This window comes from Suricata suricatta, chromosome 11 (genome assembly GCF_006229205.1).
Source record: "Suricata suricatta isolate VVHF042 chromosome 11, meerkat_22Aug2017_6uvM2_HiC, whole genome shotgun sequence".
Taxonomy (NCBI): Eukaryota; Metazoa; Chordata; class Mammalia; order Carnivora; family Herpestidae; genus Suricata; species Suricata suricatta.
Window position 1 is genome coordinate 28955587 of NC_043710.1, and position 25416 is coordinate 28981002.

At 35.8% G+C, this 25416-nt stretch overlaps 1 protein-coding gene across 1 annotated transcript in view; it reads left to right on the forward strand.

The window, feature by feature from the left end:
* The window catches only part of DCDC1 (doublecortin domain containing 1), a 400051-nt gene that overhangs the window by 34314 nt on the left and 340321 nt on the right, over positions 1 to 25416 (forward strand). The window contains exons 3-6 of the mRNA XM_029915553.1: positions 5541 to 5810; positions 7020 to 7176; positions 7675 to 7837; positions 25088 to 25293. Of these exons, the coding sequence (XP_029771413.1) occupies positions 5541 to 5810; positions 7020 to 7176; positions 7675 to 7837; positions 25088 to 25293 (796 nt within the window). The remainder of the gene's footprint in view (positions 1 to 5540; positions 5811 to 7019; positions 7177 to 7674; positions 7838 to 25087; positions 25294 to 25416) is intronic.

Consider the following 25416-nt stretch of genomic DNA (forward strand, 5'->3'; position numbering starts at 1 on the left):
ATCCTTTCCTAAACAGTTGGTCTAGGAATCCACATGGAATTCCTACATACATCCATAGAGACTATAGATAAGCTAGTAAATAAAGTGACCATAGCATTAAACTAAGTTCAGTATCATTTGGGAAAAACAAAGTCCAAGAAAACTGCCATTCAGCTTATCAAATTTTATAAAAGACAGCTATAACAAAATACAGATTTTTAAAGAAATTATAATATAAATTTTATGTAATTATTATTTGTAAGAAGCAAAGGGAAAAGAGGATACAAGGCCTCAAGTCCATGCAAGGCAGAGTTTTGGAGCTGAGTTCCCTGTAAAAAATCAGGAGTCATGAAAGATAGGTACACATAACCCTGAAAAATAGAATAAGGAAGTATAGACCACGAGCCCACAGAGGCAGCAATAAATGGGTATGATGTGTTCTAAGGCTCATGCATTGACTGGAAAGTAATTAATTAGTAATTTATATTAATCTTTAATGATAGGATTCATATTATAATATCTAGTGTTTCCACTAAAAATAATGTTAAACAATGTAGGGCATTCAATGTAATTGAAAAGAAAATGAAATAATAAAATATATGTGTTATTTAATCCAACAGCAAACATGAAAGGAATGAAAAGGAACAGAGGATGCATAGGAAAAATAGAAAACAAATTATAAGGTTACAGGCCAAATTTTCAATTAAAAGACAAACAGTCTTGGTTACGGAGATAACTGTGTGAATATATAAAACAGTTCCCAAGGCAAGAACTGTGGGGGAGGACAACAGCTATATTAAGTTAGGTATAAATCGAAAGGTGGAAGGAAGCTCACTTTTATAAAGCTGAATTTCATGGGGTTTCTATGAAACTTTTGCAGAGAAAACAAAAGGATCTTTCAAAGGAAAAGATAAGGAAAAATAAGAGAAAGAAAGCTAAATAAGGAGACTCAAATTATGGTGCCTTAAATACAATCTAGATACTAGAGTTGTATTAGCTAAAGAACACTACTGGTTCATTGTTGCTAGTGTAGAACTACCTCCTTTGCCCACCTCTCCAATCAAATAATGTAGTGCCTCTGCTTATCTTGGTGTAGTAGGCCATGTACGTCCCCTACCAATTATGTTTTCTTCTTTTGGCATGCATCTGAGAGTCCATCCTACTCCAAGCTCTCCTGTCCGTGGTTTTGGGCCACTGGTGTGGCTACTTTCCCATCCACAGGTGTGCCAATGGCTCACAAGATTGCCTACCTTGAGAGTTCTACCCAACAGGGTGTCCTAAACTGGGTAGTGGTGCAATTAAAGTTTTGGGGGCATTGAATGTGAGTCATAGAGAGTCTTCAAAAAGTAGTGTGGTATAGAAATAGGGAGATACATGGAGGAAGTTAGCAGAAGCCATGAGGAGTAAGGAGAAGGACAGAGGTAGGTTAGGCAATAAAGATGTAAGGAGAGGAAGCAGTTAGATATAGAAGGTTAGATAAGGTTGCTGAGTCAAAAAATGTGGCACTCTACTAGATTTGTGGTATTTGTTGTTGTTTAATTTTTTTTTTTTTTAAGTAAACTGGATACCCAACATAGGGTTTGAACTCACGACCTGGTGATGAGGAGTTAATGAGTCAGACAGACACTCCTGGTTCTTAGTATTTTAATTTGAGTATAGCTGTCACACAATATTACATTAGTTTCAGGTGTCCAACATACTGACTGGACAAGTTTATACATCATATTATACTCAAGTGTAACTACTATCTGTTCCCATACAATGCTATTGCAATATCATTTCTACTACAGTTGTTTTTAAGTCAGTAGTATATTTTAAAGAGCAGTGAATGGTCTTCTAATTCTCTTTGTGCCCTGGTGGAGTGGTTTCATTTCCTTTTTTCAGTTTCTGTGTATACTAGTAACGAGCTCAATCACCTGAAATCCAAATGTGTTTCAGTTGAATGATCCTAACACCCTCATTTCCGCATTAATTTAACAAGCCATGTGTCTGGGTTTATAGGTATAAACCTGTATAGGACAAGGTAACTTTGCCAAACAGTTCTGTGACTATCCTCTCACACGCCCAAAGATTAGGCAGCACATCAAATGTTATAAGAAAAAAGAGTTTAATAGTGTGTAAGAACTAGTCCAAACCTGTCATCAACATTGATAAAACAAATCAAAGCTGATGACTACAGATGATGGGCCAATGGTGACTTTTTCACATGAAAAGCTACCTTTTCTTCCCCCTTTTGATATAAAGTACTAGAGAAAAGCAGATAACAAATCAATTATGATAAAATCATATTGCTTAATTTAATTCTTTTAACCATTTACTAGGTAAATCTCAATAAATTTTTTGTCCTAACCCTACCAGAATCATGTGGAGTTGGCACGGAAAAGGATATGAGTTTCCCTAAAGGATGCCAGTGCTGTTACCAGAAGACAGGGAGAAGATATACAAAGAGACAGAAAAATAAATAATTTTTATATGATTAGATTGAGGAGTGCAAGGTATACTTGATAAAATTTGTTTACATTCTGATAAAATCTGTAAAGACCATATAGCAACTTGAAAAAATGGTTATTAAGACAATATTTAAATAAAAAAGGCAAAATACTGAATTAAAGGTGTGACACATGGTGCAGGATCATAGAGTGAAACAGTCAAAGAATCCTTAAGGCATTTTACAGTGCAAAAAGATGTCTTTATTAAAGCGCTGGGACAGGAGCCATGCACAGAAAGAGCTGTGCTGTGACTGTGAAGAATGATTACATAGGGTTTTCTATCCTACAGAGCTGAGGTGACATCAGGGCTCTAGGAAATTAAGTCTGTAGGTTCTTGGAGGTCTGGCTATTATTAAGATTGTTTTTCTTGTAAATCAAGACAGTTATAAACTATAGTGGAGTTTCATGTCCTGCATGACTGAGATCTTTATCAGTTGACCATTTGTTTCTCCCTGCCTTTGTTCATTGGCATTCATTAATGCCTGAGGAATGTTATACATATCCCATCTTAAGGGGGGGGGGTGGAGTTTGTGGAGTGTCAGCTCGAGTTTTGCCCTCAGCTCGCCTCTGCCCTCTCATCAACACAGTTGCAGTTTTGACATATGGAAAAAATGAAAACCTTTCACTTTCTGGTGGTGTGATAATGAATTATTATAGAAAATCATTAGTATATTTGTAAAAATATTTGATAGTAAACAAAATGCATTCATTAAAAAAGAAAGGATTGAGGCAACTGGCTCAGTTGGTGGAGCATGTGACTCTTGATCTCACGGTTGTGAGTTCAACCCCCAAGTTGGGTGTATAGATTATTTAAAAAAAAATAAACAACATCTCAAAAAACAAGACATCCATTCTGCATTAGGTAGAGAATTTGTTTCCTTTCTTTATACGAAATTTACTTTCCAAGTGATTATTTATGGGCACTGGGAACTGTTTGTGAGATCTGTAAATTTTTCCTCCTGTCTGTTTACTGCTCTTCCCCTAAGTTGAAGAGCGTTGGTGACCCTTTGCAGTTCCTTTACTACTGCTGCAGAAACACTGTCCCTGAGACAGGACCGCTGCCTCGTGGCACCATTCACCATTGCCATCAAAATCTGAATAGCTCAGGTCTGAAGGGAGTTCTTGCCTCTGCCAGAGCTAATGTCCAATGATCAATTCAAAATGCTGTTTGCCAAAGTTTTGAGCCTGGCTAGGTCTTTGGAGTGTAGGGAAGACTACTCCTCTCCCCAGAGCTATGGTCAGTCCAGGACAGACTTGGATAGAAACATATGATAACAACAAATACAACTGCTTGCACCCCAGTGTTTTAGCTTTACTGACCCACTGCATCAACTCTCATCCACACACATGCACATCCATTTTCCCTGGGCCACATGAAAACCTTTCATGCTTTCAGAAGAAATAATCAACCATTTTACACATTTGTGAACATAGAGAGAATAAGCCAGAAGAAAGAATTGTGATTATAATGACATTGGTGGGTAAAAAAAATCTGGAGGAGGGACTGGCTGTGCCAAACTTTCCACATTAAGCATATACTGTCTTATAATTGCATGAGTAGGTGGGGTTATAATACATTATGCATAAAAACGATTGAGGAACTAGCAAATTAGAAAGAGGCAGATTTGGTTTGCATAAAAATACAAATGCATATGTGGAATACTGAAATAATACTTGGAAGCTTACTATCCTCTCTGCCTAATCATCATACAGCTCAATATTCTCAAATGTGTTAAAATATGTTTCATTTTATCATACAAGCAGGTTCTCTATATACTCCATCTTCTTAATTTGGTATTACATACTGTCACAGGTCCTCTGTCATAGAGGACATCATATAGTCCTCTGTTCGAACATCATAGTTTTTTTTAATGTTTATTTACTTTTGAGAGAGAGAGAGAAAGAGTGAGTATGGGGGAGGGCAGAAAGAGGGAGACACAGAATCCCAAGCAGGCTCCAGGCTCCGAGCTGTCAGTACAGAGCCCAATGAGGGGCTCGAACCCACGAACTGGGAGATTATGACCTGAGTTGAAGTCTGACACTTACCCAACTGAGCAACCCAGGCGCCCCTCAAACATCATTGTTTATCTAAATACTATTACTCCAGCTTAACTACCAGGTAGGATACCAACTGTTCTAACTTGTCTCAGACTCAGGGAGTTCCTGGAGTGTGTGACTTTCAGTGCCAAAGGCCTAAGTAAACCAGGAGGAGCTGGTCACCATAAATCCAGTCTGCTATGAAGTCTTTATCAATTTTGTTCTAGCCTATGTAGAGAGTTTGGCTTCAAGGAATTCTTTTGGTATTTATAGTTAATACACACCCATAGTTCTAAGCAGATTATTTAGCATATATTCTCTCTTAATTAGGGATTGGTTTGCAAGTTTCTGGAAGGTAGGTTCCACATGTCTTCAAGTTTTATATTTCCTAACACTGAACAGAGTGTGGAGTTGTTTTTAAATGAATCTAAGAATTAAATCTTTTTACTTAGCAGGGCACCTGAGTGACTCAGTCAGTTAAGCATCTGACTTCAGCTCAGGTCATGATCTCATGGTCCATGAGTTCAAGCCCCACATTGGGCTCTGTGCTGACAGCTCAGAGCCTAAAGCCTGCTTCAGATTCTGTGTCTCCCTCTCTCTCTGCCCCTCCCCCTTTCACACTCTCTCTCTTATAAATAAAACACTAAAAATTTTTTAATTAAAAAAAATTTTACTTAGTTTGTTCCAAGCATTCTACAAGCTTTCTTCTTTAGTTTAATAGCATAAAACAATTTAATTTAGTGGTTATGAATATGGGTTTTATTTTAGAACAGGCTTGGATTCAGTTTTCTACCCTGTCAGCTTACTAATTATGTGAATATGGGCAAGTTAATTGCCCCCTCTGAGCCACAATTTCTAAATCTGTAAAATGGGGATAAAAATGGTACCTACTTTCCAGGATATTGTAAGGATTAAACAAAATAATGGCTAAGTGTGTAATATTTTGTCTAGAGCATAGCATGCAGTTATATGGTAGTTGTTAATAAGTAGTTACAAATCAATTCACTGTATTTTCCCATGAATTGTTTCTCTCAGAGAGTTTATGTCATCCCAGGCAAAAGCAGTTATTAAAACTACTGAAGATTATTTGCAGTCTCAGTTTGGCCCCAACAGGCTTTTGCATTCAGCTACAGTATCAGAAGGGTCAGGACTTCAAGATTGCTCCACACATCAAACAGAATCAGATCATAGCCATGATGAAATATCAGACCCATATAGCTACAAATCAAAAAGGAAAAACAATTCTTGTTTTATATCAGCATCCAAGAGAAACAGACGTGTCAGTGCTCCAGTGGGTCAACTGAGGTCATCAAAGCTCTTCTCTGTTCTTTTTAACCCACTGCTGAAGCTTTTTCCTCTGAGCAGAATTTATAATGATTCAATGGACTATTTCAGACATTAAAATGTAACACATCTCTAGCATTTTGTTTCTGTTTCTGTCTTGTTTATTTTTTCTTTGAAAGCACCTGAGTAGAATGTTGCTAATTACACTTGTGGAAAACATGAGGTACACTTCAATGTGGATCATATGAAACTCTGAAAAAAATACTTGAGGCAGAATCAGTCTAGGCCTACAGAATATCTCTTTACCAGATATTTGTTTAAAAATAGAAATGCATACTTCTGATATTAACCAATATTTTGTAATAAAATCAAATTGAAATGAACTTATTATAAAAGCATTTTGTGTATGTATTTTCACATCAAGAATATTGTCATAAACTGTCAAACCTAAGAATTTATGGATGGAAAAAATGTTGGTAAAAGCAAAATCAAAAACCAAGAAATTGATACTCCCATTATTTTCATATGTTTGATTAGGTGGGTATATTATGATTTTAATTTACCTAACATTTTTATTTTCTGTTTATTTTGCTTCTGTGACATTAAGAATTACCAGGATTAGAGAAGTCTGAAATCAAAAATAAAACATATTAGTCATTTTCCATGTACTTTTGCTGAGGAAATAATAAGGATTGAAACTGATTTTGAATAAAGACAAAATTTAGAAATTTTCCTTTACTACTCTGTAACAATTGAGATGAAGAGATTACAGTTAACTTCAGAGTAAGAAATTTAGAATAAGAAACTTTGAATTTCAAATCTTTTAAAAATCAAAGAACTTCGATAAACATGAAAACTTAATGGAAAATCTTAGCCATTTGCTGTTTCATGGTAGGACTAATGTTACTATTCTTTGTTTTCTGTCAGAACATAGCATGATACATACATTTTTTTAAATGAGTGTTGTGTTTTATAGGTAAATTGATAAAAATCAATTATTTTCAGATAGGTGTCTTACATGAACAGTTTTAGCAAATGTATCCTGTATTAAAGTTTTAAAAATATTTAAGTGGATATGGACAATCTTAGCCTATAAAAAAAAGGGGGTTTTTTGGTGAATACTTAGAAACAGTTGCTCGGGATTATATCTGTAAAAAATATCTAAGATAATATTTATGTAAATGTTGTTATTCATTAACATACACCAATTTGTGGGTTTTTTTCCTTCAGAGTTGCAGAGTTCTCTTCTTTAAAATTTCAGCCAGCCCAGAATTGGCCAAGATTATGTCAAAGACACAAACTTCATCCCAGAGTGATTACAGTAACAGCTCATAAAAATGGATGTAGAACAGTCTTTGCCAAAGTTACAGTACCAAACATCACCTTGGTAAATAGTGTTCATAAGTTTTCAGTGCTTTCTTTCTTCCCTTGCTCTTTTTATAATATAAAGAAATATAAAATGAAAAAGATGGCATTGTGTTAAAATTTTCTTTTTAGTGACGAATCTATAAATTGCTTATGTGTACGTAGATCTCACAGGCATTTTATCCCTTGTTTATCAGCATGTAAATGGAATGTTTAATAAATAAATGACCCTTCTGCTGAATAAACAGATACAATGGTTTCCTACCATGTGGAGTTGTTAAACTGGCAGAATATTTAAGAACTAAAATTAGACAATCATGAGATATTCTTAGAGCTGTGATTTACCTTTATTTGTATATTTTCAAGTGCTAGAAAATACATTGGTGGCGTTACTGGAGTTACTTAACTTGGCCAGTGACTCAATGGGTGTCCGTTTTCATCGTTAGCACCTTTTGTTCCATGGCAGTGTGTTGCTTTCTTTGTCCTAACTCACTTTCTCTTACCTCTTGCTGGCTTCTAGTTGCTGGAGGAGTGCACAGAAAAGCTGAATCTGAACATGGCCGCACGACGAGTGTTCTTGGCAGACGGCACTGAAGCCCTCAAACCTGAAGATATACCCCATGAAGCCGATGTTTATGTTTCAACAGGAGAGCCCTTTATAGATCCATTCAAAAAAATTAAAGGTAAAAAAGAAAAAAAATACCCTGCCCCCCACCCACAGTAAATTGCTTGAGGGGTGCAATTAAAAAATGATTTTCATCCTGTCTTTTTTGCATGGTTTAACAAAACTAATGTTTACGCATTTACAGCTCAGTAAGAGGATAATGTGCTTAATGAAAGAAAAATCCACTGACAGCCACGTTTATTGCCCTTCATTAGCATTGGTGCTTAATTTAATATAGATCTGAATAGACATTAGGGAGCCTGCAGGAGGTTAAATGGTGAAAATATAATAAATTAAATCAGAGATTATTGAATTTACTGTTTAGTTTCTGTGACACCCAACAGACATAATTCATTAGATTTGTTCTCTCAGAAAACAGTTCAAAGTTTCAAGTAGCATTTATTCATTTACACTCTTGGTCTTTTTCAGATAGCATTAACGTAACTATGAAAATGTGGTCAGAATAAACATATTATTCTTACGTACATCTGATTTTCTTAACAGAGTTTCCATAAGGTAAATACTGCAGCTTGACTTTTTTAAACCTTGAAATGTAGGTGTGTGTGTAATTTATATTTGTATATATATATAACAATATACACAAAATATAAACATATGCATTTTAGACATTTACTGGTAAGCTCTTTCTTAAAAAGTGCATTATTTCTAATATTTCACCAATGTGATTTTCTAAAACAAAACAAACATTTTTCTTTCTTCAGCGGAAAAGAATACATTTTAAGAAGGAAAGAAAAGTACTATCTAAGAATATTCTTACAAGCATATCATACCCATAGTCTGTTATCAAGTGCTATATATAGTAATCACATTTAAATGATGTAAGAACGTTGGCATACAAATTCCGTGTATCTAACTGCTGTGTTTCCCTGTACTTTTAATACCTTATTGGAAGTTTTTTTTTCTACAACTGCTGGAAAGCTGATGAACCAGGACAAGTCTAGGCAATAATTGCGTAAGTGGAAGAGAAGTAATTCTGGAGTTCATTACAGATGAGGTGATGACAATTCTTCCTCTATTAATGTTATTATATAAGATGATACTAGGGTTTCTATCTCTTTGAACATACTTGATCATCAGGAATAATTTCTTGAAATCAGTAGAAAGTCCAAGGTAATTTGGTTCAAGGTAAAGAAACTTGTTGCTATAATACTCAGTAAAAATTACCTGTGCAAAAATGTAAACCCATATATTTTTCAAATCTTGATTTAACTTTAAATTATGGCTACTTTTATTTTGTATTCATTGAATTATCTGTATAAATCATCTTGTATAAAAACATGAGTCTTTGTGGGGAAATGTTTGTGTGACTATTTTATATTTAAATGTGTATGTAATGAGTGCTTCCTTAAAATCTTGATTGTTTCTATTAGTAAGAAATATTTGCCTTTCATTGATAATGGTATTGGTGAAGAGATATATAAAAACTATTTATAGCTAAGCTTCATAGAAAATTTTTTGGACATGTATGCCTAAAATAACAGTGTTAAACACATGACTAGCTTGTTGGATGATTTTTAACTGTACAAATTTTCTCCTACTTTTTGTTTTCTCTTTTATCCTTTTTAAAGCCAAATCCAGAACAAAAAACTTCTCTGCTTTGTCTGCATATCTTTGGCTGTGTTTCACTGTGACATGCACTGCTGTTCTTTTAGCACCAAAATGTTGGCACACACTCCTGAAAATTTCACACCATCTCTTGCTGGATCAGCAAGCTTAACCCACCAAAATCTGGTGTTGTGCAATGGTTTTTGACTGATAATCAATCTTTATGCTGCTCGACAGTTGTTGCTGGGACACGGAGTAGAGCAGGTGGCAGATGTGCCTTGTCTTTTGAGAAAAGAAATTGTAGGTAAGCTTGGACACAGACTAGCATATCACATGTCCATTAAAAAGACCTAGGATAAGTATAGTGGGGAAAAGCCACTTGCTTAAGTTAAGCTCATAGATAAGCCTATAAGACTAGATACTGGTATTTGGTTTCTTACAGAACCTTAAGAATATAAATGTAAATAAATATTATATATTCATAGTATAGTCTTTCACTTGAATTAAATAATTTGAGAGAAGTGTGGGAAGATTTCATACATATATGTGTCTTACATATTCACATTCACTTTTTTGAATCAGATTAAAATTACCTTCCTTGCCTGTATTTTATAGATAATCAATAGTTTGTCCATGTGCCCTGAATGTACCATAAAAATAAGACATGTATGAATAGCCTTGAAAATGGTTGATAAATTTAGAGTAAGGAAGCATTCTAAAGGTAAATAGGGGAAAACAGCTGGCAGAATTGGGTGCAACTCTTGTATCTCTGTACATGAACATGAATATTTTATATTCAGTTAACCAACAGGCATTAGAGTCAGTAATTGGCCATTACTTTAATATAAAGATTTCCATTCATTCAGCAAACATTCATTAGGAGCCTACTATGAGCCAGGTACTAGATCAGATCAGAGACAGATGAAAAAAGGTGCTTATAGTCTGACTTTTTTTAATCATTATTTTATCTTTGATTTTAAATTCAGTTTAATTCAATTCAGTCTAAGTTTAAACCAATAACTATTTATTAAATATCTACTATGTGTGCAGTCCTGGCTTAGGGATAGAAGTTCTGGTCTTTAAGGAGCTTATAATTTACATCCTTAAAATTGAGAACCCTTTTTAACAGCATAAGTCAAACAGGTCCTCCAAAGTAAAATTTACATTATCTCTGGTAGAGGAAGGCCAAATAAGTCTGTGTATATTTTGGCAGTTATATTTCCATAATTCACTGTTTTCTTGTTATTCTTTAGAAAAGCAATGTGAGCAGGGAAAATTGTCCCAGAATTGTTTCCAGATTTACTAAGGTAGAAAAAGACCTAAGGAACATCTCTAATTTTTAACTACTTTACTACCCATTTTGAGTACCATTGTTGACAGCCAGTGCCACTGGATATAATAGAAAGCCAGAGAGCTATTCATCACATACCTGGAAACACAAAGCTTTCATATAGAGGTCAAGACTGACAGTAAGCATTCCCTGTTTAAATGCAGTATTAGAATAATTCTTATATTTTGAAGTTAAGTGCCTAAGCAGAAGATTGTGTATAGGAAAAATAGAAGTCTTTTTTATAATGACATTGATGAAATCAACTGTCTATTAGGTCATATAATTCTTGCATTAGAAGATTCTGTAGCAATTAATGATTCACTAGAATTGTGAAGATGTAGTTAATGAATTGTTTGAAGAGGCATTTTAAAAGTTTATAGACTCATGGGCATGTACTTTAGGTTTTATTCAGTTTCCTCAATCTTCTTTAATGGTGGCACAGTGAAAATACTTGCATCAGATTCGTGGGGTTTATGAGAGTTTAGCTCCTTTATAACTGAGTAGCTGTAGGCAGTGCCAACCTAGCATAAGAAATGGCCTGTAGTTACTTAAATGTCTTAAAAAAGATGAGAGAAAAAAAAAACTGGTTGGACCTAACTCATTAGGTCCAAGTTCCATAGTGTAGTGTTCTGATTGTTTAAAGTTTTCTTTAGTTTTGTATTTTCATTCTTTCCTATATATTCTATTCAACTATTTGGCTTTTAGAGCTATCATTTACAGTGATTCATTTCAGTCCCGAGCTTTGTTAACCAGAAATGAAACTGAGTACTATGAATAAGATTTTACATCTTTTATATACTGTATTGTGAAGATGTAGTCCCAGAAAAAAAATCCATGAAAAGAATTCTTGATACTACACCTAAGATCTAAATTTAAACCTAGAGATTTTCTGCTAACTGCCATGTGATCTACAAAATGAAATAATTTGCTGTGACAGCTTGTGATTGACAAGAATATGTGTGAGCACATTTAAAATAGGCCATCTTTTCATGTAGAAGTAAATGTCAGTGAAATGATGGATTCTCATCATTTTAATTATTGATGATTTGGAAATATTTCAATTCCACGACACACAAGACACATTCTAAATAGCAGCATAACACTTTTTCTCCTATCAACGTCAATAATGAAATGTTCTGTCATATTTTGTTTTTCAAAAAATGCATTAGTTTAATGAACCTGGATTCATGCATTATATTTTGTTCCATTATGTGCCTCCTGAATTTGTTGATTTTTAAATGGCTGTGTTAAAAGCACAAGTTTCGAGAAATAACCCACTACCCACCTCATATCATACTTGCTATTCTTGCTGTTATATCTCAAGAAATGCTACAGTGCTGACTATACCAAGGACTGCTTTGTCCTGCTAAAGCTAATACTGGGTTTTGTCAAGATCACACATGGGATGACCACTACTTAATTCAGGCAACTGCGGTAGGAGTCAGGGTGGGTTTTCCCAAATTCCTGTTTGCATAGTATCGTAATAGGCAATATTATTACAGTCAGTCCATTTTATCTCCTACTTAGCTGCACATTTCAAAAACAAGAATATGACATTAGAGAAAAAACTCACTCTCTTTTGAGAAAGCACATGATTCTTTTATCTAAATATACAAGTGAGGGTAAAACTTTAGCATATATTTTATTTTTTTCCCTATCCCAAATGTTTAAAACCTGTAAATAAGAGTATAGCATATCTTTACTATACAAATAGATGTAGATCTAAAGAACATTGCAAAAGATGGACCCTCCAAAAACTGTCCTTAGTTAATAGGAAAATCTAGAGCATGCAAGTGGCAGCATCTCCTTATATGGTCAAATTATCCAGTCATTGAGAGTCATCTCAATCCTTGACATATGCATGAACTTTTGGGTTGCATATATACATAGAGGCTACACTTGTTTAGTGAAGGTGTCTGCAAACCTAGAACTGTCTGATAATTTGAATACTTCCTGCATGTCAGACATAGAGTTACGTACTTTAAGTGTATTATATTTACTCCTCACAATTCCTGAGTTAGTGCTATAAGTCCATAAATCTCTTATATGCAATTCCAAAATTCAAAATTGCAGAAGATAAAACAATTTTTTCAGGACTCATTTGGTGACAGAACCTTATTTAGTTTAACTAATCAGTTATTGTATTTAAAAAAAAAAAGAATCTTTGGTTATGGGCTGCTACCCTAAACCTTGCTGGATATATTACATAATATATGATCTATACACTATTAGTATATATGCACTATATTAACATTTTTGTATCCACAAATTCTATTTATGGAATACATCTGACCTTAAGGATTTTGGGTAGGGTTCTTCTGTTGTAGCTGCAAAGAAACCAGATACATTTTAATTCTCACTAGAGTATTTCTTAATGTTTATTTTATTTTATTTTGAGAGAGAGAGAGAGAGAGAGAAGAAAAGAGAGGGAGAGATAGAGAATCCCAAGTAGGTTCCACACCATCAGCGCAGAGCCTGATGCAGGGGTCAAACCCATAAACTGTGACCTGAGCCAAAACCAAGAGTCAGATGCTCAACTGACTGAGCCACCCTGGTGCCCCTTTACCATAGTATTAACTCAGAAGTGTTACAAATACTGTATTTATCATGTCGACTTGTTTGCTACTCGATTGAGTAAAAGTAGACAGACTATCTCCCTGACTAAAGCTGAGACAGTATGCGAGGGATAATAATTTTAAAAAAATTGTAGTTCTCTGTCTAAGGAGGCAAAGGAATAGTTAAAGAAAGACCATCCATTCATTTAATCATTCCCTCAAAATTTATTTATTGAGTCCTTACAATGTGCCAGGTATTGCTCCAAACCTTAAGGTTATGGTATGAACAAGACAGAGGTCTCATGGAACTACAAGAGGTAGAAGGAGCAAAGACAAGAAATATATAAAGAATTGAATAAGGTGTTTATTGACAGTGGTTAAATGTTATAAAGCAAATAAAAATGGTGGTATTCTAAGAACAAATAATGTCATGGAAACAAAAGGAGATGTTTACAAATGAAAACAGTAAATTTCACAGTAAACTTTAAGTCAAATCTTTTAGGCATGTACTCTTTCAAGGGTTTGCCTTTTAGACCATTAGTTTTTCAAGCTTTCAGACATCTATTGGGAAAGACAAGAGAAACACATTATTATTTAATGGCAAGAACACTAGCCTTGAAGTCAGATGAACTTGCAAGATTCTAGTCCCTACTATATAACCTTGGACAGATTGGTTTGTGCTTCAGTGACCTTACTTGTAAAATTGAGGTACTAATATCTTAAAGAATTATTAGATATTGTTTTTACTTCTAAAACAAGATTAAATTATTTGATAATTAAACATCTACAAATTCCTAGTCTAAATAGAACATTGAGAATAGCATTTCTTAACATAACTAAGTTTCCAATCACTATTAAGATCATAAGACTATTAATCAGAACCTTATGTACACTCCTCCCTTTTTAGAATAGCTAGTTAGGTTCAGGAAAACAACAGCAAAAACATTTTTCTCTGCCTTCTTCATTACTTTCAGGGAAGGAAGCTACAGTGTGAGCCTGGGCAGGTCACTTAGCCTCTTTCAGCCTCAGTTTTCTTACTCACAAATTGAGGCCCGTAGTAGATACCTCACAGCGTCATTATGAGGAATAAATAAGATGATATATGTAAAAGCCTGCCATACATAGTAGATGTCTAAAACATTGTATCTCCCTCTGATCTTTATTTATTTCCCCTCCTTTTGCACTATCTCTTGCTAGGCACGTTTCCACCAGCTTTTCATACATGCTGTCACAAGTACCTGATTTTACTACCATAGGTATTTGCTAGGTCCAAGATCTTAAAATGCACACAAGCAAATTCACATCCCTGCTACGCACTAGTGTACCTAGCATGATATAGGAATCTGAGTTAGAGCCTTTGAACTCTCACTATATGTGCTTTTTGCCTTAAGAATTTGTCCAGGGTGTGAGTCAAAATCAAGTCCTTTTTATAAAAGGAGCCCCAAGTGGTCTTGCTCTGTTCTATTCCAAGAGTCAAATTTTAAAATATGTTTATGACCCAAGGCTAGCCTTAACTTAAAGCTGCCATAACTTATTTCAAGAAAGTTCATAGAAAAGTTCAGGGAAAGGGTGACAACATTTTGATTGGCACAATAGATGGGATGTTTGTAATTTTAATCAAATTTAAATTGAAGACATACTTCAAATGATATGTCAGACTAGTGTTACTGAGTTAAAATCTAATGACAACCACTGTCATTATTAGTTAAATATAGCCATCATGCCTATAGCAATAAATGATGACACTTAGGAACATGCAGAAACAACACAAGTATTTAAAGAAAAGGGAGTGACTAGAAACTCAGTTGAACACAGGAATGTGACCTGGATTATTCTATTTACCAAACATAGAAGCAATTGTATTTTGAACAGATGATATAATTGAGTATAGCAGTATGTTTTCTTACTGTCAGAGCATTTATATTTTATAAACTTATCTTGCACCCATGAACTGATTGCTTGTTCATATTTAATGTTATTATCTATACCTACTTGACAATCAGAACATTAAAGTATTTTCAAGTTTAGTGCCCAACTACAAGAGAATGAATTTTTAAAAATAAGATTTTTAATAAGCTCATGGATTTAAAGTTGCAACTGTGCTCCTTTTATTTTGGTGACAAAAGGCAGTATTCTTTTTGCCTGGCACGTGCAAAATGGAAAATTACAATGTGGGAGCACCCAGATTTATTTAATTTTATGACAGACGTCTTTTTTCAAGTAGACTGCAAAAATGTAATGATATTATAGGTAGATTTTCTTAACACAGAAGTAGGCTAGAAAGTGTTTGGTCTTTTTCATGATTTAGTTATAAACAAAACCACAAAAATAAAATAGGATGTGGATTCTTCAAAATAAAATATAATGTGTGATTGGGACCTAACATTTTCCGAGTGCTTCAGGAGAGTAAAAGAATGCACAGTCAAGGGGACTTGGCAGTCCCTGAGCATCTGGAAATGGCCCCTGGGGGCGGTATTTTCCAAGGTTAGGCTGAGCCTTAGAATTTCACAGGAGTGTAGTCTCCACTGCCATTCTTACCCAGTGGTCTCTTAACTTTCCAGAAAGAAGTGCATGAGGAGAAGAAGACAGGGACAGATCTGATTGTGACTTTGGAATGCACTACTACGTGTGGCTAGCAAATTTAAAGGAGAGGATGAGGTGAGACTAGGACCCCTTCTTTGGCAGTTGAGTGTCTAGGGACTGAGCCTTTGCTGAGAGTGCTGTCAACAAGACAGTCTCAAGAACTCTCCTAAGGGGACCTCCAGGAGTCCTGCTGCTGAGATTCATATAGAGATAGGCATTGTATTTGGTCCTATTCTCTGGGGAAGCTCCCACTGGTAAGGATAAGCTCCCATTACAGTCTCAATATCTCCTTTTGTAATCATCAGATTTGTAAATGTCTATATCCCCTCTAGACCAAGTTAGTTTAAGGCAGAAACCATGGCTACCTTATTCACCATCATTTTCTGGCACAGAGTCTGGCACTTAATAGATGCTCAGTAAATGTTGTTCAATGGATGAAGGACCAACTGAAGTAGGTAACACGGCAAACCATCCATATTTCAAGGTGTCTGCCAGGAAAATAGATCTCATCAGAGCAGCAGGCTCAGCTGTAAACAGTCAGTGGATGTTTAGGAGGAGTATATTAAAAATCCCCTACCCCCAAATTCATATGTAGATTTGTGAATGTTCCTCTTTGGCAGGGGGCCAGAGTAAGCCAGCCCAAGAATAATTACATTGCAGAGAGGCTAATGGTTATGCTAATGCTTGTCTGAGACCAGACAATGCTCAGAAGTGGAGTGCTGGGATAAAAGATTCTCCCAGGAACCTGTGGAACTGAGATTTTCAGCCCTCCCACATCCTCTCAGGAATGCCCATTCTTGCCCATTTTCTCTCCTCAGTCATTCTTTTGGTGGCAATAGGAGGCTCTCTTAGTTCATTTAATACTTCTCTTTGTTATTTCTCATAGTACCTTGCATACAGTCAGTGCTTGTTAACTATTATTGGAAGTAAGGAAGTAAGGAAGAAGAGGTGGTGTGCTCTTTGGTAAGGTTCAGGGTCACTGCCCACTGTGTGCACAGCTGAAGGACTGTGGAGCTAGACTCACTTGTTTTCAGTTTCACTATGGGGGGGGTCGGGGGGGGGAATGGGGGAGGCCGTATCTTGCAAAGGTACCAGAGAACCTCAACATTGGGAGAGATGACAGGATTTTGAGATGAGAAAGTTAACAGAAGACAAAGGTATAGAAAACATTTGCAAGCTATGGCTAGTATGTTTTCTGAAAAGCTCAAAGTGGGCTTAGATGACACTTAGTTTCTTGTTTCAATACTTGGCCTGGTTCCTGCCCCAGTACCCAGCCAGTCCCTTACCACTTGATGACTTTTCCTTCTACCCACTCCCAACCTCACTTAATACTCTTCCTCACCAAGGCTAAAACCTAGTTGGGTCTTTATTGAGCATCTTCAGTTTCTCCATGCTACAGTGGAAAAGTAAATATTCTGGGTTTTGGGGATGTCCGACTCAATCCATTGGTAGAGCATGCATGCTTGGAGTTGTGAGTTTGAGGCCCATGTTGGGGGTAGAGTTCCTTTAAGAAAATCAGTTCTTTAAAAAAAAATGACTATTTTTCTTCTTGCCTCTGGATATAATAATGCTTATCCTGGCTGTCAGCCCTCACCACATTTCTTCATGTGAAGACATATGGCCCTAGAGCTGTAGAGAAGAATCACCTTGTGTTGCTAAATATAAGGGTTCTCTGGTTCTGCAGCTGTTCTCATATAGGAGGCCCATGGCAGACATGCTGCTTTAGAGCTGTCCTTTTTCTCACTTTATCCTAATAGGTTTGTTTCTTAGAGTAGATTTTGCCTTAATGTAAGATTTTTCCCAATAGTCCCACCTTTCCAAAGGATGGAATGGCCTGTTTTGGGAAGTGTGGGGATTATAAGCATTGTACATAGGCTCTAATATGACTACTTCCCACCTTCTTTGCTCCATGCCTGGCCACTGTGTGTTCAGTCTCCTCCCAATGATCCATCATATTTTTGCACAATTCTGGGTCTTTATTTATATCGTTTCCTCTCTCTGGATTATGCTCTCACCTTTTTACCCACTCTGTGTGTCCTTTAAGTCCTACCTTATATCCTTCCTCTGGGCATCCTTTCTTGGCCACCATGAGCTGTGGCACATGTCCCCGCTCCATATTCTTCCAATACCCTGTGGACAGCCCTGACCAAGCACCTGCCATTTTTGTGTTTGTTTTTCTTTGTTGTCTTCCCAAACAGACTGATAACTCTTTGAGGCAGCAGAGAACATGTGATAGGCACTAAGTGCATGTTTGTTGAATGAATAATTGATCAAATGAAGCAGGTGGTTAGAGTCAATAATTATTAGTTTCTTTGAACTTCAAGGTTTTACAATTCCAAAGCCGATGCATTGCAATGACTAAGCCCATGACTTTTTTGCTTCTTCCTACTCTGAGCTGTCCTTCATGATACAAATTTTGGTCTGAGTAATTTCAATAAGGGGCATGGCAATGAAAAACCTAATTAATCATGAATAACAAAATGTAGTGTTTTTCCAAAATACAGAAAAAAGCAGGTAATGAAAATATTACCTAATATATATCTAGTGAAATAACAGTGATGCTCTTATCTGACATGTTTGACAAATATCCTACAAATATTTTTAAGCCAATTTATTTTGAGAGAGGCAGAGACAGCATGCGTGGGTCAGGGCAACAAGTGAGGGAGAGAGAGAGTCCCAAGCAGGCTCCATGCTGCCAGCACAGAGCCTGAGTAGGTGCTTGAACATGAAGCTGTGAGATCATGACCTGAGCTGAAAACAAAAGTCAGATGCCTAACTGACTGCGCCACCCAGGTGCCCCTACAAATATTTTTTTGAACATTTACTATGTGATACACACTATTTCAGGTGCTGGCTATGCATCAGGGATTAATTGCTTACATTAAAAATGTATCATCAACTTACATTATTTTGTTAAACAATGTAATAAGCAGACTTGTTTACAGTATCCTAGATACTAGAGGTACACAGATAAAAAAATTTAAAGTGCTTAAATTATAACAGGGATACACATACAAAACTAGAGAAGTTTAATAAAATGAGGGCACAATGATGAAGCTATAAATCCTGAAGAAAAATAGATCAAAGAAAACTTCGTAGAAGAGGTGGGTCACAGTTGAAAAGAAAGAGCAAGCCCACCAAAAAGGAGGGAAAAGCCATTATATACATATATATGATATTTGTCTTTGACTGACTAATTTCTCTTAGCATAATCCATCCACATTGTTGCAAATCGCAAGATCTCATTCTTTTTGACTGCTGTATATGTATGTGTATATATATATATATATATGCTGTATATATATATCACATCTTCTTTATCCATTTATCAGTTGATAGACATTTGGGCTCTTTCCATAATTTGGCTATTGTCAATAAGGCTACTATAAACATTGGGGCACATGTGCCTCTTAGAAACAGCACACCTGTATCCTTGGGATAAATACCTAGTAGTATAATTTGGGGTCATAGGATAGTTCTATTTTTTAATTTTTTCAGGAACCTCCATACTGTTTTCCAGAGTGGCTGCTGCACCAGTTTGCATTCCCACCAGCAGTGCAAAAGGAATCCTCTTTCTCTGCATCATTGCCAACATCTTTTGTTGCCTGAGTTGTTAATTTTAGTCATCCTGACAGGTGTGATGAGGTATCTCATCGTAGTTTTGATTTATATTTCCCTGATGATGAGTGATGTTGAGCATTAGCCATAATCACAGTAGTTTTTAGAAGGACATTTTGACCAAATTATAGGCACTGGGGGCAGCTGCTTTTTAGATGGTCTTAAGGTGGAACTATGGTAGAATGTGGGAAAATAAGAAGTGGGGGAAATCTAGTCATTTTAAACTAGTGGAATTCTTTATTACTTTTTACAGTGTCATGGTTAAGACAGCAGGCTCTGGAATCATTCAGCCTGGGTCTGATCTCTGATCTACTTAAAGGATGTATGATAGAGATCTCTATGATAAAGATCTAGTTGCTTAATTTCTCTAGGTCTTATTTTCCTGATCTATAAAATGGATATGATAATGTCGCCTACCTCCTAAGATTGTGAAGATAAAACAAGTTAATGTATATAAAACACTTAACACATTTCTCCATATATGCTAAGTTCTTGATGAAAATTATGAGGATATAATAATGTTACCATTTACTGTTTTATATTTACACATAAGTGTTTTTTCTGTAGAAATGCTCTCCATCCATACAACAAATAAGGGAATTACTATTACTATTCTTATTTCTCATGTAAGAAAACTAATGTAGGGGTGCCTGGGTGGCTCAGTCCTTTGAGTGTCCAACTCTTGATTTGGCTCAGGTCATAATGCCAGGATTGTGGGATTGAGCCCTGTGTTGGGCTTCACACTGACGTGGAGCCTACTTGAGATTCTCTCTCTATCTCTGACTCTCTCCCTCTGCTTTTCTCCACTTTCTCTCTCTTTTTCTCTCTTTCTCTGTCTCTAAAAAAATAAAGAAGAGGCTCCTGGGCGGCTCAGTTGGTTGAGCATCTGACTTCAGCTCAGGTCATGATCTCACGGTTCGTGGGTTCGAGCCCACATCAGGATCTGTGCTGAACACTTGCTCAGAGCCTGGAGACTGCTTCAGATTCTGTGTCTCCTTTTCTCTCTGCCACTGCCCCCATGCTCTGTCTCACTCTGTCTCTCAAAAATAAATAAATGTTTTTTTAAAACCTTAAAAAAGAAAAAGAAAAAAGAAAAGAAAAGAAACACAAATAAGAGTGACTGATGTTTTTCAAAGACACAGAATTAGTAAGAGGCAAAGTTAAGATTCAAATCTAGGGAGTTTAGCTTCAGAACCCATGCTCTTAACTACTAGAAAAGCTTTTTATCTAATATATTTTTAGTCTGTCTTAGTCATAGTACTATTTTATTAGACTGCTTTTCAGGTTGGTTTAAACATTTTTATTCGTATAAGAAGTTTTATATATTTCTAATAGTGTTTGCATGTTTATGAGTATCAACAAAGATCTGGAAAGTAGGAGGAATACCTTTAAAAAACTACATATTTTTATATTATAAATGATATTTTCAAATTTACTGTATTATGTGTTTTTCCGATACCTGTCAAGAGTTCCTTTAGAAAACCAATTGGAAACTTCAGAAATGTGATCTCTTGTTATTTGAGACTATTTTTAATGAGTAAAATGTCCTTGCATGTTTGCAGGTAATTGGATTATGAATATATTTCTTTGATCAGAATACATTATATTGGAATAAAAGTTAGCCTTATGCATTGGTTCATGCAGCATTTACTGAACACTTGCTCCATGCACTGGGTAGGCAGTGTAGATTTAGTTAAGGAAGCACATAATGGTAATGATGGTACAGTGGGATTGCCAGTGGTAGACATCTTCAGAGGGAGCGGAAGGGAAGAGTGTCCAAGCTGGGAAAGGGTTTTTAAGAGAGATGGCCCCCCCGTTAGTCTTGAGGAATATGTAAGCATTTACCTTAAGTATACTTTGAGTTTATTCCAGTTTGTTCCACTCCTAAACATTTGGCAAGCAGCTCTCCTTGGCAGGTTTCTTCTTTTCCTGAAGAAATTCTGTACTATTGTGGTCATCAGTGAGCGTCAAGGTGGTATATCGTATTTAAGTTCATACTGGGAGGATGTAAGGAATAAAAATGGTAGATATATACTCACAGGCATTGGGCTTTGTGCTGACAGCTCTGACCCTGGAGCCTGCTTCAGATTTTGTGTCTCCCTGTCTCTTTCTTTGCCCTTCTCCTGCTTGCACTTTGTCTCTTGGTCTCAAAAGTAATGAATAAACATTTAAAAAATTGTTTTAAAGTAACCTCTTCAGAGAGATCTTCCACTGTTTGTTTTTCTCCTAAGAGACTGTAATCTGCACAAGTTATTCTGTCCTTTTCCCAGCTATCACCCTGGTACATTGATGAATGGGCACCCAGTAAGTGTAAATATCATTGAATGACTTAACAGTTCATTGGAGAGAAATGATTAGGAGGTGAAGGTCTAAGATCTTCCTGAGGATCTTCATGTCCGTTAGGACAACTGTGAAAAAAGGGGAAACACTGACAGGAATAAGAAATGTGAAAGTATGTCCAACTTGTGTGGAAAGTTGTGAAATTTTGTTTAAAAAAAACAGCAGAAAATACATGGTAGAGTCAAATAGTGTAGTGATTAGGAATAGTTTCTAGAACTAAGTTCATATCCTGCTGCCAACACCTGGCAGCTGAACTCTCTTGCTCAAGTTACTTAGCTTCTCTGCGTCTCAATTTCCTTACCTATAAATAAGGATAATGATATTTTCTACCTCATAAACTTGTTGAGAGGACATCATGAGCTAATGTCTATAAATCATCTAAAACATGTTCTGGCTAACAGTCACCCTTATTTTAATGGAATTTAAGGAGTCCGCGTAGAGGAGAGAAACCAGGCTAGGACTCAGGTAAAATGAGTGAATCACCTATGTGACAAATTTTAAGGAGGTGCTTACTGAGGGTTGTACACTTGCACAACTGAGCATGCTTCTTTCAGTTTTGCATTCTTGTCCTTCACTTGCCTCACCCTAAACCTGACCCTGGTCTTGGTCATCAAAGGAGAAAACCCTTTATTGGTAAGATTTTTAAAATCTGGGTTCCTGTGAGGCCTTCTCACCTTGGCCCGGTGGGACTGGTTTCATTTTTCATTTTTCTAAGATTCTATTTTTAAGTAATCTCTACACCCAATGTGTGGCTTAAACTCACAACCGCAAGACCAAGAGTCACATGCTTTACTGACTGAACTAGCCAGATGCCCTAAGGTGGGAGTGATTTCTTGCTGTTTCCAATCTCTGGGTTGCTTCACTGTCCTTTGGCTGCTTCTCCGTTTTTTCCATTGCCTACATAACCAATTCCCTGCAGTGAGTCCCTGCTACTCAAATACTCTTCAGTGCTGGATTCTGTTTTTCTGGTTGGACCCTCACTGAGAGAACAATTAATACACTCTAATGCTTTATAATAAGTTTAGAATTTCTGAGGTATGGGGAAAGAAGCCAATCTTTATGGAGTACCTTCAATGTGCTAGGTACTTTAATCTATAAAATATTTAATCTTCATCAGGTAAGAAATCAGAATTATAATTCAGCTGGCATCACTAAGTAACAGAGCTGTTATTCAAACCTAGTTTTAAGGTTTAGACCCTTTTCACTCTGCAAAGCATCTGTGTGTCTGTGGATTATAGATAAACCATCAAACAACAACAATTTACTTTCTTCTTTCTGAGTGAGAAATGTTTTTTTTATTTTTATTTTCAGCGAGATACTAACAATTAGGCTTCCCCTTGCCCCACCTCTTTCTCCTCTTCTTCCTTTACTTATTTATTTATTGCAGTAAATTCACAGGATGTAAAATTAGTCATTTTTAAAGTGAATGATTCAGTGGCATTTAGTACATTCACAATGTTGTACAACCACCATTTCTACCTACTTTTAAAACATTTCCATCATTCCAGAATGAAACTTCTTACCTATTAAATTTTTCTCCATTCCCCCCTCCTCCCACCCCGGCAATTATTAGGCTGCATTTTGTTTCTGTGGATTTGCCTGTTCTGGATATTTCATGTAATAGAATTACACAGTATGTTGCCTTTTATGTCCAGCTTCTTTCACTTAGCATGTTTTGAGGTTCATTCACATTACAGCATGCATCAGTACTTCATTCCTTTAGTTGTTGAATAATATTCCATTGTATGTATATACTACATTTTATTTATCCATTCATCCATTGGTGGGTATTTGGTTTACACCTTTTGGCTATTGTGAATAGTGTTGCTATGAACATGCATGTACATGTATTTATTTGAGTACCTGTTTTCAGTTCTTTGGGGCATATATGAACTCATTAATGTCTAGCTTATTTTTTCTAATTCTAATTCCTATCAATTTCAGATTACAGTAATTTCTGTAAAAATATTTTTTCTCTTCTTAAAGGCTTACTCATATCTATAACCTAATTTTTATTTATTCTGAAAGTTTTGCTCATATTTCTACCTACTGTATATTTATATGTGCAAGTATATGTGTGTGAGTATGTACACAAGAGAAAAAGAGTGGGAAATACAGTGTTTTCATTTCTTGGGTTGTTTTTTTTTTAAGCATTTAATGTAACCATTCTGGGACTTGACGTTCCCATAACCAGTGGCTTGTGTTTCATGTTAATACTTGCAGATTTTATGTAAAGTATTGTTTCTCTGTCAAAGAGGCCATGATTCTTTCAAGCTAAGTGCTAATAGAGAAGAGTTATTTAGAAATTTGGGAAAACAAATGCAGTTATTTTCAACTGTATGCAAAAAAATTTTACTTCACTCATTAGGACAAATAAAGAACAGATGAGGGAGGGATTGTTGTAATTGTAAAATCACATACATTTAGTAATTTATATGAAAAAAATCTAAAATAAATGGAATACATAAATAAAAAAATAATCTAGGTGTAAATTATTTATTTACAAAATGAAATCTTTTGCAAAGAGAGGAATGCTGAGAGCAACTTAGTCTGCAATATACTACACCCCTGTTCTCACCCTCACGTTCTGAGTATCGTGCATAATCATTTAGTTGCACTCCCATTAATATGAATGGGATTTATGAAACATAAGTTTCTGCACACATCTTTGAAAAGGAATAGGTCAAAGGAAACAGTCAATGCAGAGCTCGTTTTTATTATTAGTGAAGTATTTTTAATCTCTCACCAACGAGGTCCCAGAAAGCACCTTCTTTCTAGTCACAGGAGAATTATATATAAGGTTACTATTTAGAGGTCATCATCTTTAAAATAACATGGATAATAAATCATACTAAGGAGAAAATAGAGCTCTTCCCAACTCTAAAGAACACAGAAGTTCAGGACCCTTACTGTTTTATGGTAAGCAAAGGACTTTGGACCCTTTCAGTGGACCCTTTCAGCCCAGTGCCTCTGATCAGTGATAGAGGCATGCTAAGGTGAATTTTAATTAGGACTAAATTGTGGTATTACTCTTTCATACCCTGAACATCTGTTCCCTTCAGAAATGATGATTTATGCAGGCTATCAGAGCAGACAGCTTGCTACAGCTTATGTCACGGTTAGTGGGAAGCTGGTGGTAGCATTTCAGAAAACCAGCATCTAAATGGAGACTGGCCAGTGTATATGATATAAGTAAGAGGGGGAGGGGAAGCATGGTGTGTCCATTTCTACTTTTGAAGCCAAATAGTGACTTGACTTAAAAAAAATTCTCTTCTAGACCATCTGTTGTTAATGAAGAAAGTAAGTTGGACAATGAATGGACTGATGTTTCCTACTGATGTCAAAAGACAGAAAACCAAGCCTGTTCTTTCTGTTAGAATGAAGAAACTCACTGAGAAGACCTCAATCCGAATTCTGTTCTTTAAGAATGGCCTGGGGCAAGATGGGCATGAGATTACAGTGGGAAAGGAAACAATGAAAAAGGTAATTTTGTATTAAATATTAAAGTATAAATTAAATTTCAAAGTTTTCATGGCTTTTGAAACATGTTGGGGTTTTCTTTTAAATATCAATGTCAACTAATAAACTGAAATAGTAAGAAGGTAT